The sequence below is a fragment of the Salmo salar genome, chromosome ssa12 (assembly GCF_905237065.1).
Source record: "Salmo salar chromosome ssa12, Ssal_v3.1, whole genome shotgun sequence".
NCBI classification, from domain to species: domain Eukaryota; kingdom Metazoa; phylum Chordata; class Actinopteri; order Salmoniformes; family Salmonidae; genus Salmo; species Salmo salar.
This window is the reverse complement of record NC_059453.1, coordinates 17,939,483-17,956,995: the sequence shown is the minus strand read 5'-3', so window position 1 is coordinate 17,956,995 and position 17,513 is coordinate 17,939,483. Positions and strand designations below refer to the sequence as shown.

The 17,513-nt window shown below is 43.1% G+C and overlaps 1 protein-coding gene across 1 annotated transcript; it reads right to left on the bottom strand.

The window, feature by feature from the left end:
- Positions 1 to 11,583: 11,583 nt before the first annotated feature.
- nkx23 (Homeobox protein Nkx-2.3) lies at positions 11,584 to 14,654 on the bottom strand. The gene is given in 2 exon segments (NM_001173756.1): positions 11,584 to 12,979; positions 14,019 to 14,654. Coding segments are annotated over 2 exon segments (1,107 nt in total). The 5' UTR covers positions 14,491 to 14,654; the 3' UTR covers positions 11,584 to 12,344.
- Between the last annotated feature and the right edge of the window lie 2,859 nt (positions 14,655 to 17,513).

Sequence of the window (17,513 nt, the reverse complement as noted above, 5' to 3'; positions counted from 1 at the left end):
CAATGTGTCCGGTCTCTTTTTTTGGGTAACAGTAAAACACTGGAAAAGTGCATGTTAAAGCTGCAATCTGTAACTTTTTATTTTGTCGTAGAAGGTATTGCCCCTGCACTTTGTGTACTAAGGTGGCTGGTATTGCTCCTCCCTAACTCTCCTCACTCCTTACCCCTCTTCCATCCCTACGCCTCCTCACAAACCCTCTGTGTCGTCTGTCTGTTTGTCTGCCCGTGTGCGTAGGCCTATATTTTCAAGAATAACCTCAGCTGTAGCCAGCCTATACAGCCCTGTCCATAGTTTGATAAATTGTGTGTCAGTGGGTGTTTTTAATGTGGGATGAAAATCTAAACCCTCTTCATCAGTGATGCAGCTGGTGGCAGATGAAACACACAAAGACAATGGCTGCAGCCCAACTTGCACCCTATTCCCTACTTAGTGCACTGCTTTTGACCAGGGCCAATGGGGCTCTTGTCAAAAGTAGTGCACTCTGTAGGGTCATTTGGGATGCAGGATAATAACTCGCATCATCATAGCCTTGAGTGGATGGTGTGTAAATAACATCCGTCATAATTAAGTTTGGTAATATGGTGTGTGTCAGCTGTATCGGCACCCCTATGATATCCAGCTATTGAGATATACATGTAACTACCAAAATAAAGGAAACATTTGAGTACATGAGATAGAAAGTGTATATATGAGTTAATTAAGCCATTAACATCCCATCATGCTTCGTGTCATGTAGAAAACTGCTCAACTGACCATTATTTTTGCTTGCCATGATTAGAAGAGATTTTTTGTGATTTGAAAGAGGGGTCTCAAAGGAGCATAGGTGATTTAAAGTAAGTGTGTGTGTGTTGTGTGTGTTGTGTGTGTCATTCACCAGATCTCAACCCAATTCAATACTTATGGGAGATTCTTGAGAGAGATTCTGAGACGGCATTTTCCACCACCATCAACAAAACGCCAAATTATGGAATTTCTGGTGGAAGAACTGTCGCGTCCCTGCAATGTAGTTCCAGACACTAGTAGAATCTATGCCAAGGTGCATTGAAGATGTTCTGATGGCTCATGGTGGCCCAACGCCCTATTAAGACACTTCATAATATTGTTTCCTTTATTTCGGCAGTTACTTGTATGTTTTACACGAGAATGTCTCATGGAAATACAGAGAATGATGAATATCTAGGCTATCCACTGTCATACTGCTTCGGAGTTGCACCCAGAGAGACGACAGCCCGAGGTGTACCATGTTACAATAGCGTGTGGGGCCTAGCCTATATCATCCATTGCATTAGGTTAGGATAAAATTACTAGGATATCAGGGTTGGGGTCAAATTCCAGTCAATTCAGTAAATACACTGAAATTTCAGTTCTGCTCAATGCTCTTTAATATGGAAAATGTGCAATTGGAATTTGTTTCACTTTCTGAATTGAAATGGAATTGACCCCAACCCTGTTAGATGCCCAACATTGTTGAAGTAGGTCTAAGCAAAAAGACTAATGATTTATGATTTAGTCATACTCCTTATTTTTGTGCACTTCCCTTAAGGCGTTTACAGATGGGCCAAGGTCTTTTTAGCTAACATGCCTCACCTGTCTTTGGCAAATGACAGGAGTGGCAAGGAGTGTACTTGCTGAACAGAGTCGGCGACCAGGCCTCTCTAGGCCGGAGTCTGAACATAAGCCATAGAACAGACCAGACTTAACAAGCTGCTGGTTAGTCCTGATGGAATAGGGCTGAAGCATAATAAAAAGTCCATTACTCAGATGATTTTCATTCAAAGGGTGTTTCTCATTTGAACCAAACACATAGCAATTCTTTACTTCATGACCTTAGGACTATAAGGTTCTGACATTTTGGTAAGAAAAAAGTCATTCACAGAGTTGCTCTTTAGGTGGTCCTTTACATGTGAGATGTCAGATTGTTTTAAAAAAAAGTATATTTACAAAGAATTGTTTTTAACGTTCCATCTAGGCAAGCACCATAATGTTGTGCCTTCAGGTTATGTCTGCAATCCAATCACACTGCTGGGTTGACAATCAAAAATAGTTGTATGTAGGGTTAAATACAGTGCATTCGGGAAAGTATTCAGACCCGTTCCCCTTTTCCACATTTTGTTAAAATACAGCCTTACTCTAAAGTTGATTAAATAAATGTTTTCCTCATCAAACCACACACAATACCCCATAATGACAAAGAGAAAACAGGCTTTTAGAAATTTGAGAAATGTTTTGAAAATAAAAAACAAATACCTTATTTACCTAAGTATTCAGACCCTTTGCTATGAGATTTGTAATTGAGCTCTGGTGCATCCTGTTTCCATTCATCCTTGAGATGTTTCTGAAACTTGATTGGAGTCCACCTGTGCTAAATTCAATTGATTGGACATGATTTGGAAAGGCACACACCTGTCTATATAAGGTCCCACAGTTGTAAGTGCATGTCAGAGAAAAAACGAAGCCATGTGGTCGAAGGAATTGTCTGTAAAGTTCCAACGCGGGATTGTGTTGAGGCACAGATGGCCTCCATCATTCTTAAATGGAAGAAGTTTTGAACCACCAAGACTCTTCCTAGAGCCGGCCAAACTGAGCAATTGGGGGAGAAGGGCCTTGGTCAGGGAGGTGACCGAGAACCTGATGGTCACTCTGACAGAGTTCCAGAGTTCATCATTGGAGATGGGAGAACCTTCCAGAAAGACAACCATCTCTGCAGCACTCCACCAATCAGGCCTTTATTATAGAGTGGCCGTGACAGAAGTCACTCCTCAGTAGCCTGCTTGGAGTTTGCCAAAAGGCACCTAAAGGACTCTGACCATGAGAAACAAGATTCTCTGGTCTGATGAAACCAAGATTGAACTCTTTGGCCTGAATGCCAAGTGTCACATCTGGAGGATGTTTTTGCTATGTCATTATGGGGTATTGTGTGTAGATTGATGAAGGGGGAAAAAACAATTTAATCAATTTTAGAATAAGGCTGTAATATAACAAAATGTGGAAAAAGTCAAGGGGTCTCAATACTTTCTGTGTGTGTGTGTGTGTGTGTGTGTTATATACATTGAACAAAAATATTAACGCAACATGTAAAGTCTTGTTCCTATGTTTCATGAGCTGAAATAAAAGATCCCAGGAATGTTCCATACACACAAAAAGCTTATTTCTCTAATTTTGTGCACACATTTGTTTACATCCCCGTTAGTGAGCATTTCTCCTTTGCCAAGATAATCCATCCACCTGACAGGTGTGACATATCAAGAAGCTGATTAATCAGTAGGATCATTACACAAGTGCACCTTGTGCTGGGGGCAATAAAAGGCCACTCTAAAAGGTGCAGTTTTGTCACAACTCAATACCACAGATGTCTCAAGTTTTGATGGAACATTCAATTGGCATGCTGACTGCAGGAATGTCCACCAGAACTGTTGCCGGAGAATTTTATGTTAATTTCTCTACCTTAAGCTGTCTCCAATGTCATTTTAGAGAATTTGGCAGTACGTCTAACCGGCCCCACAACCGCACACCACGTGTATCCACGCCAGCTACCCGTCATCTGAGACCAGCTACCCGGACAGCTGATGAAACTGAGGAGTATTTCTGTCTGTGATAAAGACCTTTTGTGGGGAAAAACTCATTCTGATTGGCTATGCCTGGCTCCTCAGTGGGTGGGCCTGGCTCCCAAGTGGGTGAGCCTATGGCTGCGCCCCTGCCCAGTCATGTGAAAGGCATTAATTAGGGCCTAATGAATTTATTTCAATTGACTGATTCCCTTATATGAACTGTAACACAGTAAAATCTTTGGAATTGTTGCGTTTATAGTTTGGTGCAGTATACTTATTGAGGCAAGAAAGAGGAAGACATCACTTTAAAAATACTAATCTCAAAACCATCCATTTTGCAGATAGAACGTTATAGTCCCACATCCTTGATTATTTATATTGTGGGTTCTGGTCCTCTTTTTATATTACTTCCAAAAAAAAAATCACCACTTTTTCAGAAGAATGTCCATAATGTAAGCTGTTTATGGTAGAAACAAATACAGGTGCCTTAGAGCAGTGTTTCCAAAACTCGGTCCTGGGGCCGGCCTTGGGTGCATGTTTTGGTTTTTGCTCTAGCACTACACAACTGATTCAAATACCCAACCCATCATCAAGCTTTGATTGTTTGAGTCAGCTGAGTCGTGTTAAGGTATAAACCAAAACGTGCAGGGGGGGCTCAGGACCGACTTTGAGAAACCCTGCCATAGAGCATGTTTAAGGCCCTTGGGAAAGACATTGTTGTTTTTGTCTTGTTTTATATTAATTCGAAAACCTCCATGGAAGGGTTATTTCACAAAAATTACAATCTTACCATATTTTATTGATAACTAGCACGTAGTTTACTGACTTCGGGTGTCAGAGACCAGAATACTACATCAGTTTACTGCTCCAGATCTAAGCTTTAGCAATGTTGCTAGTTATCCATAGGATATAGTGTATTTGTCATGTGATGAACATGAATTCATATATTTGATGATGCGATTAGAAAGAAGGGTATTATCTTTATTTAATTATGAAAAGTCTGTAGCCTACTTCTCTATTGAAATAATGTGTACATTCTGTGCCAGACAGAATCTCATGGCTGAACCCACGTTGACGTTTCAGAGCCATAAGGTTCTATCTGCGATTGCACCCCCCTAGAAAAAACTGATTTACAAATGTTTTAGGATTTTGATACTCTGCACTTTAGTTAGCCTACCTTTTAAGGTGATGCTATTAATGGGTTATGAAAGAATAATTCACTACAAAACAGTTCTGAGATCTGGGATGTGAAATCTTGTAATGCTCAATATATCAGAACTATGCTTTGCGCACATAGATCCTTGTAGTCCCATGGCTTCAATTTGGCAAGAATAGTTAGTGTCACAAAAAAGCTTTCAAATAGACTACAACATTTGTATGTTTTATTTTGGGGTGGGTTTAAGTGTCCTGTGGGGCTGGGGTGCTAATCGGTTGCCACGTAACAATAATACAATGTTATTGTTAGCCTCGCGCATGTAAACGATGACAGTTGTGTTGGTCAGCTCTGGATGAATGATTCCCACCGAAATTTCCCAGAAACGACGTCTGTTTTGACCTAGAAAGTAGCATTGGGTGGTTATCGTGTAAGGCCTAGATCAGAGAGGGGATAAATATTTAGATGTTTGCGGCTGATGGACGACCTAGCCTCGGCCCGGTTGGAGGTCCGCACCCGCGCCAAAGCCTGGTTCCCAGCACAAGAAACAGTAAAACTTGGATGACAAACTTGGCAAAGAGAAGAAAACGAAAATGTTCAGCTGTTCGGATGTCTGAGACTGTCTGTAAACCATAGTGCCCATATTAACGGCCCATAGACCTCTACTTCAGTCCGTTGTCTAGCCAGCCCTATATGTTGCGTCATGCCATAGCCGCATACACAACCGACATCCAGTGTTTAATGTGTAAATCATCAGGTACAGGAACAGAAAGTGAGTGCGAGAGGGGGGTGACCTGGGGAGCTCTGAGGTACCGGAACGCATGAGAAACAAACCTCCTTTATAATAATAAAACATTGCATGCATATCACTACATTTGTATAGTGGCATAGAGCAGTAGTGTAGAGGCATTACAGAAGTTGCACACATGGGGAAAATGTTTGCCTTTTAGAAACGCATTTCATGCAATTCTACGTCCTTTTACGTGACTGAATACTTTGGCATAATCTTTTTTAATGCTGCGTTCAAAACAACTTGGAAAACGGAACTGAAAATCTCATACTTACGACTTCAGTGCATTCAAGACAACTGGGAACTCGGGAAAAAAAACTAGCATTCCAACTCGGAATTGCAAGTCTGGAACCCAGGCCTCTTTCTAGAACTCCGACTTTCCAACTTGAAGATCACCGACGTAATGATTTGACCTCGTTTTTCCCAGTTGTCATGAAAGCACCATAATAGGCCCTACTGCACAAATGATCGAAATGACAGGCTACTTTGACACTGACAAACTGAGAATTAACGAAGAGGCAACTCGAATGAACTTTTTGATAGCTTTTAAGATCATTTTTACATTGCAAAATGTGAGAGAAAAAATGTCGTGCCATAAGAGGTACCGGAACAAACAGCCCAAAACCGAGAAATGGCAGATCCTGTTCCGACAGGATCCAGCTCAAATTAAGCACTGCCGACATCCATATCATCCAATGGTTAACGGCAGTCTTTAACTAACATTTGTTCCCTGCTTGGGGAATGTGATGACAGCAGTTGATTCTTCCTTCCTTCCCTGCCCCTCTTCCTCCTATCCCAGGTAAGATTGCGCGCGCGCTGTTTGGGCACGTCTTGGTGAAAACATGGCTTTGTTATTTCGATGTTGACGAAGCGAGGAAGAGAGGTATATTGTGTGGTTGTGCACGCGTCATTAACAGCTGCTAATGACGTACTTCAGTTTGAAAAGTGTGTGTGTGTGTGTGTGTGTGTGTGTGTGTGTGTGTGTGTGTGTGTGTGTGTGTGTGTGTGTGTGTGTGTGTGTGTGTGTGTGTGTGTGTGTGTGTGTGTGTGGTAAATACAGTAGGCGCGGGCGGTTCTGTTTGTAACTACCTCTCTCTCTTTAGCGGAGATGTTTCTAAAGACCCCGACGATTAATCAAACCAACCGCGGTACTGTAAAGCAACAACTGGAGGCGGTGTCATGTGTCTTCAACCCGCATCAGCAAGGGTTGTGTTGCGTCACAAATTACACCCTATTCCCAATATTGTGCACTACTTTTGATGAGAGCCCTGGCTACAATATAGGGAATAGGGTGCCAGGCCCTCCTTAGGGCGTATTGTTTCTCACGTTCTCTTCAAAACCAAAGGCCAAAGCCCTATCCAGTTCTCTTTCCCTCTGAAATACTAGTTTCCATACAGTTCTCTTCTGGTCAGAACTGATCTTATTAAGTGGCACCCAATCGGACACCTTTTGTCCAAAGACGGTCCAATTAAGAGAATTTGTCCCGATTCGAACCTTTCTGGGACCAATCTCTCTTTTTTTAATTATTATTTGTGTGCTTGTCAAATATAGTTTATTGTAATGTTGTGTAAACTCCTAGATTTCACGCATCCGTTTTTGTTATTTTACTCATGCATATTTGTTTGTTCTTAAAGTATTTTCTGACATTTCGACACACACACACTCACACACACAGCTGTGTAGATTTAAAGAGAAATAATGACTAATAAGTATTTAATAGTACTTAATCTGCCATCTGAGAGGAAAACACACAAACGGCACCGGATGCGGTTGTGGTTAGGTTTAGTGTAAACAGTTTAGGGTCATGTGTAGAGAGAACCGCATAACCAAACTGTTTGCGTGTGTGTCACAATGTCAGAAATTATTTTAAGAATAATAGCATAATGAGAAAAATATATGCATGGCGTAAAATAAAAGATATTCATCCATAAAAAACACATTTAAGCATTGGCTGCTTTAACTCTATGCCTATTGAAAAAGCTTGACCAAATTGCAAGTGTGTCAATAGCCTAATTGAAACCAACCTTTTCTGGTATTTTTCGATGGGTGTTGTTGTCAAATCAAAAACACAAACATTTGGGTAATTATTGTTTTATTGTATTGACATAAGGCTAAATTAACCTTCCCATTCCACTCATGGAGAATCGATGAGAATCTGAATTTCCACATTTGTGTTGTTCTTCCTCGTGGTCGCCGCTTCTTTTTATCTCAGTTCCACGTCACTCCCAACACAGCAAGCTGCAGCTTGCTCTGGTCCTTTGAATTTGAGAGCCTCACACCACCATTGGGTATTCTAAACTACCAGCTCTCACAGTCTCACGTTAGAATTAGACGTTCATCCGAATGGTTAAACTAAGGGTTAAAGTTTGGCATAGGCTTAAATTTTTTTTATCAAAAGCAACTTTCTATTGCTGGATTCAAACGTGCATTCTTTGGAATCAGAGGCAGACGCTTACACCGCCGCCCGTCATCCCCATCCCATAACGCCTAGCGAAACCTACTTGAAGGTAACAGCGCTCACTGTTGCCCCTAGTGTTGCTGTTTCAACGTCATCTCCCGACGTCCTCATACCTGCATGGACGTCAAATACTGACTTGTGTCATGGTGTCCTGGCTGATTCTAAAACCGATGCAAATCAGAAACGTAAACTCTGCTGCAGCCAGCGACGAGGCTGCTAGCGTCCTGAGGCGACTCCATGCTGTCTCCAAATCTATTTACATACATCAAGTGGCTGGTCGCGCACTGTGACAGCAGGTATGCTCTATGGCTCTACTCCTGAAGCAGCGGTGGAGTGACAACTCCAGCTAGACTCTAGTCTAGAACGTGGCTTATCAGTGGGTGCCAAACTCGAGGCCTCCTTTTGTTCACGTCTCAATTCATCCCCATTAGTAGCGCGAGAGCATTAGGGGAGTCCTGATTGTCTTAAATCTGTTTTGGGCCCAACAGGAGATTAGGGAGAGCAGGGTCCCCATATAGAGCCCCCGATAGGTTAATACAGTAGTCCAGTCGTTCCAAACCATCAGGCTTTATTTGATTATTTCGATCTAGACAAATATAGCCGAAGAGCCTGATCATCTGGTGATAAGAAGGAGAGGATAGGGGTGAACTGGTTGAGTGTGTGGTTGTGGAGTGAGCATCTCTTGCGACTCTGAGGGATAAGGGAAAGACGAAAAACAAATTAAGCAAAGGTGGATGAGAGTTGTCAGAGAGCTTGGGAAAATAATTCTCAAGTGGCTATTTGGAGAGTCAAAATCCGGTCTTCAGCCCAAAAGTTCCCGTTGAATTATTCAGTTGAACTGTTCTTGTGGTCTGTAGCACATAAACCGTGCATGATTGCTTGTGATTTTACAACTTCTTCTAATAGCCTATTATTGCAGCACTGTTATTCAATAGTAACAATATATACTAATAATAGGCCTAATAACAATAACAATCATTATTATGTATTATTAGTATTATACTATTATTAGAGGGTGGCTCACAATTGGCCCAGCGTCGTCTGGATTTGGCCGGTGTAGGCCGCCATTGTTAATACGAATTTGTTCTTAACTGACTTGCCTAGTTAAATAAACGTTACATACAAATAAATAAAAAACTTAGTAGCCTATAGGCCTACGCTTTAAGAATGTATCGTAGGCCTATCGCTAGTTCCTGTTTTAACCAGACCTGTCCAATAAGGCCCAGCGTTTATCTGAAACCATGCTCAATTTATGTCGAGTATAGGAGCCTCTCCCCTCTCCTACCCTTCAAAATATGTCTCCGGAAGATTATGCTGCATGACAACTCTTCAACTGTTCTCGCGCTCTGACGCTTTCCCACGGGGAGCTCACTTAAGCTAGGCCAACAGTGATCCTTCCTTTCCCAGTTCCTATAACAGTGCGTACGTCCCAAATGGAACCCTATTTCCAATATAATGCCCTATGGGTCCTGGTCAAAAGTAGTGCACTATTAAGGGAATATGGTGCAATTTGGGACGCATTGAGTGTGTTCATCCGATGCTTTAGTTTAGCTCTTTAGTAATAAGAGCTTCTCCCACATTGTGCGTCCTAAATGGCACCTTATTCCCTATATCGCCTAGTCCATTACTATTGTCCAAGGCCCATGTCAAATATTGAACTAAATAAGGAATAGGGTGCCATTTGGGAGGTATCCTCAGAGATTCTCCCCAGACCAGTATTTATGGCGCTCATCGACAGGGCCGTGTGATGACGGCTGCTCCTCGTCTGGATAATGTCTTTGGCCTGAACCGCTGCTCGCGTGTCTGTCTAATTTCCACTTCCTCTCTCCTCGCGCTCTGCAGATCTGCCCACGGTGGTATGCGTGAGCCTGGCGGTTTCCCACAGAGCCGGGACAACGGCATTGCCGCCAGAGGCTAGCTCTGTCTGTCATGATTCAAATATGAGAAATTGAACAATTGTAGGCTAACGTGAACGAAAAAAGTATGCACAAAAATGGTTAAATAAATCGTTTATCCAAAACGTTTGGCTGTTACAAAAGGTCATGAGGACAGATTTGAGCCGCCCATAAGGAATAGTGAATTCAGAAGGTCACATAGTGGGAAAATTAAACATCATATTGTCTACTCATTGAAGTCCAACTGGGCTGCTATGTTAATCTTTTAATTAATTAGACTTATCAAGTTTCTTAGATTTATGTATCTTAATAAAAATGTTCAGAGTGTATTGAATGACTGACATTGAGTCTATAGCCTATGGTAGGCTATTTCAAATAGCCTAGGCTATCAAAATCTGGTATTTTCGACATGTTGCAAATTTGATTTAAGAAAGATCAAATACCTATGGATTATATTTCTATTCTGTAAAAATATTATTTACTCATAACGCAATGTCCCATTTCTCATAACCAGGCCGCCATGCTTCTTCTCCTCGTTGAATTCTCTCTGCTCCTTGTCCTCCATTTTCCCGCAGATAGACAGAAATGGTGAAACTTGTAGCAATAATAACCGTTCATTCACACTGCCGCCCCCCGCTGCCTAACCTCCAGCCCTGCTGCCCCGGCTGGGGCTCTCCCTCCCCGCCCCAATCAGAGGCCCTTTCTTCGGGAACAAAAACCTCCCCAAAAGCGAACAAAAGTGAACACTTTTTTTCTTTATCCCAATCGCAGTATAGCTGCAGCCAGTTAAAATAACGCACTGCCTGTGCCTCAATTTGGAATATTAGGACGTCAATCTCTCAGCTCTTGGGTTCTTTTGTCTTTGCTGAGTGGCCGGGCCAGCCTACCATACACCTTTTGTCCAGGAATCCAATAAGGCCTATTATTCGGCCTCTCCAGCCCCGCTCGAGCTGCTTCTTTCAGGGTATTTTAGGTTGCTAATCGCGTCCTTAAAGCGCCTCAAATGGAGAATAACTTCCTCTTTTCACACAGACTGGCACCCGCACAATTAATTCGAGTGTGCCTGTTGCCTGGCCTTCTCCAACCGCCTTCCGGGCGCGACACATTTCCAAATGGCAAGATTTTATAACAAAGCTGTGGCTAACAACCTGAATCAGACTAGCACTAAAAAAGCTATTTTCATGTGTTCGAATAAGTAGACTACAATTGCAATACGTTTACCTGCTATTGCGGGAATATGACATTTTGAATTGACAGTTTTTTATTGAAATATTGTGCACCGGTTTAATGGAATTGTGTCTAAAGAGAGAGAATGAGTATTTTCTTGTCTTGATATCCATGTCGTATCTTGCCAAGAGGCCATTCATGCCTCAGTGTAGTCTATTCATTCTCAGCCGTCTATTCTTCTTTAGATGTGGCTTTTTGAAGATGATTGTGATGAATGTGATTTGCAGAGATTATTCTTATCCAGCATGTTGTAACATTATTGCTTATTTCTATCCCCATTTTATATACTCGTAATTAAAGGCACATCGAAAAGCAGGTGATATTTCAATAATATCAGACATCTTGACAAATTAGAACAGCTTGTAGATAACGGGAAGTTAGCCTATCCATCTCTCTCTCTCGCTCGCTCTCTCTCTCACACACACACTCACGCACACGCACACTGGGAGAATTAGGATCCCACCATAGAAAACTCTCAAGAGCCTCACAAAGAATGTAATGGACCGTGGAAATTTTGCGCAAAGTAGCAAAATATGGAATTTATTCGTTTTCGAAAGCAAGTTATGAGATTTTATAAAATTGTGTTAGTTGTGTTCAGAGCCCAAGGTTGGATTACATCCCATTTCAATTTCTGCCATTCCAGGATTTGTTAAATGAGAAAATGGAATTAATCAAATAAATGTCGATGAATTACATAAGCTTGAAAACAATCAAACACTCTCACTTCTCATGTCATCATGGCTAAATAAACATTAGAAATATCAAGCAAATCCTTGAGAACAGTAGATTGGGAACTCCACCTATAGCCCATCAGTGTTGAATAATCCGGACATCCTTACAAGTAACTAGACCACCCTTACTCCGTATATCACAATTATCAAACGTCTAGTCTCGTGATTAGGCCTATCCTATATATCCAACGTTAACTGGATAGTTGGTCATTCAAATAAAATTCGACCATTGTTGGTCATAATTCCATTTCAGCCGTTACGCACAGCTTCTTTCTGATGACCGTCACCGAGAGTGGAGTAAACGTGTTGAATTTGCACCTTTTCAGTCTTAATCCAACGATAGCCACCCCACCAGGCAGACACGAAGGCCTATAACTACATAAAAACAACACTGTTTCCGAAATACTGCTGAGAAATAACTCCCTTTATTTTAAAAAGGGGAAGAACCCTTTAAAAAAACGGCATGAGAGGATTCGATTAATGTCCCTGGTGTGGGTGTAAAACAATGCTCTGGTTTTATCCAGGGTGTAACCGGAGTGGGGCTACCAGGCCCGGATCCCTTGCAGTGAGCCCTGACATGTCGTGACCGCTGCCCCTTGGTGCGTTTGGGGCTGGGGAGAGGCGCTAAGCCCCCCAATGCTCCCCAAGTTCATGGCCATGAAGGGGTTAGCCGTGGTGGTTGGGGGGAGAGTGGGGATACTGGTGTAAGTACAGCTGTAGTTGCTGTTGTATGCCGGGTTGTTGTACGTGTAGGCCGGGTATCCGTTGTAACTATAGGGGTTCGACCCGTACGGAGCATTGTAGTTCTGAGTCCCGCCCAGACAGGGCTTCCCATCCCGGACCAGGACCGGCACCGCGACTCGTCTTGGCGGGGGAGGGTGGTGGTGTCCTGCCAGCTCCAGGGACTTGTCCTGCCGCTGCCGCTTACACTTGTACCGTCGGTTCTGGAACCAGATTTTGACCTGCGTGGAGGTGAGTTTGAGAGTGCTCGCCAGGTGTTCTCGTTCAGGAGCGGACAGGTACCGCTGCTGCTTGAAGCGCCGCTCTAACTCGAACACCTGGACTTGGGAGAAGAGGACCCGGGGTTTCCGTCTGGTTCTCTGCTTGGCCGGCCGATCCGAGTCCCCCTGGCCGCTGTCCTCTCCCTCCAGCGGCTTGGACACCACGCCACAGATCTCTGTGGTGTCAAGAGATGAGCATAAACATTTTGTAGGCTACTCTGAAAATAGGAATATAGTTTTATTAAAGTAGCCTATAAAAATACAAAATATTTTGGGAAATATATTTCATAATGTATCTTATTTGAATGTGTACAGCTAACTAATTTCGTTTTACTGACGTTAATGTATAATTATTTTGTCTGTCAGTATAGTCCTGCCTTATGAAAACCGTGACAGTAAAACGTCTAATCCAAACTATTCAAAACGTGTATAGTTCACGATAAATGAGTTTAGATAAATTAAGTAAAAGAAACAAAAGCGCTATATGTTGAGAAATACTCTCTAAAGGTATGACCATAAATCAAAACCAAAGACAACAATTTTTCCACAATGTTTACTTTCACTTGGTTGCAGGCTAGGCCTACTCTCTGTCGTTTATTTTTAAGATGTATTTACATTCATGCTATTCTATTGGTTAAAACATTCATGCTATTCTATTGGTTATGAAGTAGTTATAGTCCAATAACTTTTGTTTGTCATAATTTCAACTAGTTTATCAGTCTATGCAGCCCTTAGAATAAAGACAATAGCATAATGAAAACATATTTATACCAGTTGAGATATTTATTCTCCTGCCTACCTAAATTAATGTTTTATTTGCAAAACGTTCAAAAAATCTGATATTTAAAGACGAGATTATTGAATTATTTATCAATCGCCAGACCCCATTTAAGATTAAAATGTATTTTTGTCGAATTATAACAGGCCTCGTTTGTGTCTTTTGAAATTATAACACACTCACAAAACTCCTGCGCCTAACATTTAGCCTAAAACCAAGACACTTTTTAAGACACATTTTCACCTTCCGCAATAATTTATTCCGGATTCCTTACATTTTCTGGTTTTATATATACTGTCGACGCAAATGATCATGAGTGTGTATATTGAGAGGCTATATTAGGTATTTTATTCAAAGCGATGCTTTGTGCCCCTTTGTTCATACGTCATTTCAGCAGAACAAAAATCTCATAATAATCATCTTATTAATCAACTCACTGTTTTCCTGATCCTCCAGGTCTACCTCCAGCTTCGGGTCGGTCAGGTGGCCCAGCCCGGGATGGACGAACATCTCCGGGGACAGACTGGCCTCTCCATGCCCGTCCTGAGGCGCCAGAGAACTCAGGTAAGCCATGTTGTCTTCCCCGTCCGAGAACGGAGGGCTGTCGACCGCTGAAGCAAGCATACAGGACGGTGGCGCCTGGAAGTGCTGGGACTGGGTCTGCTGTTGCTGGGTCGAGTCCGGGTGTGCTAAGTGTTGTTGGGTGTGGGACAGGTGTTGGATCTGTTGCGGGTCCAGATGTCGAGATTGGTGCTGTTGAGATCGCTGCCTCTGCTGCTGCTGCTCTAGCTGTTCGAGTTTCAGAATATCCTTGACTGAGAACGGCGTGGAAGTGAGCGGGCTCGGGAGCATCATGCCATCGAAGTCCTGCTCGCGCGCATCAAGGAAATGGAACCCGCTGAGTAACATATGATACTATATACCCCGTTTTAAATAATACTTGATTTAGAGGCTCGGTAATCGGAGGTGCGCGCGCTAAACGGCTGGATACCCCAACTCATCCCCTGATGAAAAGAAACAAAGGTTTGGTTAAAGGTTTAGTACTATAAGTGTGGCCTGGTTCTCCATAGGCTATAGACAAACCAGCCGTGCGGTGCGATCTTTTGACAATTGAGTTCCTGTGTGTTTTTGTAACTGGAGATGGGAGCAGGGCTGGGCGAAGCCCCTTGTCTCTTCACGTGATGTCACTGGGTCTGGGTCTGAGGCGGGATGTACGAAACAGAAAGAAAGGGAAGGTGGTGAGAGGAACCAGTGCGCGAGCGAGCTAAGTATTTGGACGCGTTGGGAGGGGAGGAGAGCGGAGGTATTGAAGAGAGTGACCCGCCTCCATTGTACAACCCCCCCCCTCTATATACAATACCCTCCCTACATTTTCTACGCTATAGGCATATTGGTTGCCTATTAATTTACTTATTTATCAGTGTTATTCTTATTCATGTGTTTTGGATGATTTGTTAGATAACTTGGTCCGGAATCACATTTGAGAACGATGGGGAGACAAAAAGCTCTCACCAAACGCATGTTCCCTCTTCCCAGGAGCGCATGAAATAGCCTACACCCTGACCAAAAAATATACATATATTTCGAAATGGAATTCAAATATGACTTTTACGCATGGCGAAAACGAGGAAATTAGACAGAGCTGATCGTGCGCTGTGACAATGAAATACTGAAAATAAAGTCATTGTCCCTTTTTGTGAACTTCATCTATACGGTTCCAAATGTTCCTCTACACATTGTTTTGAAGTGCGTCAATGACAAGTTATGGATGTGCGTGCCGTGCGTAATCCCCCCCGTATGTCATGGGGACGTGAGTGAGAAATCTGTGCAGGCTGTCGAGCAAAAGCACAAGGAGAAAACGCCGAGCTATATGCCTGTCACTGCGTGAAGGTCAAGTGTCCGGCCTCTGCTAGACCAACATATTCCGTATAGCCATGCCGGTTTCCCGGACACAGAGATATTGGACTCAAACACTTTCTATAGAGAATCTCCGTTGAACATGCGTTTTAGTCTAGGGCTTAATCTTTGTGCGGGGAACCGGCCCACAGAGTAGGCCTGTACGGTTTTATAGGTCTATGTAGCTTGTACTGTTTGTTGAAATGAAATGTGGTTCTACGCTGAGTGGACAAAACATTAGGAATACAAGCTCTTTCCATGACAGACTGACCAGTTGAATGCTATGATCCCTTATTGATGTCACCTCTTAAATCAGAGTAGATATTTACGTTTGAGTCATTTAGCTCATATCCAGAGTGACTTACAGTGTTGAGTGCATACATTTTTGTTTATGTTTTCCTACTGGTCCCCGTGGGAATCGAACACACTACCTTGGCGTTGTAAACTAAGCCACACGGGACCAGACAGATGAAAGGGGAGAAGACCCGTTAAATAAGGATTTTAATGTTTGAGACAATTGAAACATGGATTGCGTGTGTGTGTGCCATTCAGTGCGCAAGACAAAATATTTAAGTACCTTTGGACGGGGTAGGGTTGTAGGTGCACTGGTGTGAGTGTTTAAAGAACTGCAACGCTTCTGGGTGTTTCACGCTCAAAGGTTTCCCGTGTGTATAAAGAATGGTCCACCACCCAAAGGAGATCCAGATGACTTGACGCAACTGTGGGAAGCATTGGAGTCAACATGGGCCACGCTTTCGACACCTTGTAGAGTCCATGCCCTGACGAACTGAGGCTGTTCTGAGGGCAAAAGGGGGTGCAACTCAATATTAGGAAGGTGTTCCTAATGTTTGGTGCACTCAGTGTGTATGCTCCACAATACACCAATGATGACTTGAAGCAAAAAGGAAAGGGTGCAACTCTACTGCATTCTAAAAACTACATCTGTATTTAATGTCAGAGCAGATGTGTCACAGCAGGTATAAGTTTCGACCTTCCCCAGGCTGCAGGCAAAAACGCAGCACCGGCCCCACATTCATTAGTGCTGTGGAACAACAGATCTACGTTTTTGATCAAGGATAACATGCCGCACTATTGTAATTTCCCAAATTTGAACAGTAGGTCATTGGAAATAACCGAATAACATGAGTGGCCTAGCCCTAGACTAGCCTATAAGCTAGCCGTGCTGCAGCAGCCCATTAGCCCAAAGATGCCATGCACATCGTACACATTCTAAGTAAACAAAAAGACCATGTGAAGAGCAGCTAGCTGCAGCAGTAGCCCATGGCGGGTGTCTCTGTGCCTTCTTATCCGGGTATATTAATAACTCCGTGGGGACGATAAGCAGGGTATCCGCGGCAATTAACATTCCTCCAGCAAAACTGACTGACGTTTTTAGCCAATACAATCTGCTCCCTATCAACTCCCTTTCCGTTTCACACACACACACACACACACACACACACACACACACACACACACACACACACACACACACACACACACACACACACACACACACACACACACACACACACACACACACACACACACACACACACACACACGGCTGTCACTTTGTGCCCTCGGTTCTAGACCGGTCCCTCACTCACACTGTAGCCGGAGTAAGGTTTGGCAGCGAGGCAGGGGTTTCCCTCAGCAGACACAACGCAGAGAGGTGCCATGGTATTAGCTAGCTCTGACAGACAGATTAGTCCACCCATTTGCTGCTTGTGTGTGTGCGTGTGTGCGTGCACCATATCTGTGCCATAAAGTCGAATCAAATGCAATCTGAAATCTGACCTGAAATCTGACTTAATACAGATGCCGGCTAGGCCCAACCACAAACCATAGCAAGACACTGGAGAGGCGTATAGGCCTACTCATGACAATGATTCACTGACTAGACAGAGACCTAGAGGACGACGAGGAGGAGGAGGAGGAGGGCGGATATTGTCAGATATATGTCTGATGATGAAGTCTGGTTACACGGCTCGCAGACACGCCGGCGCGCATTCTGATTCGTGGTATATCAACGC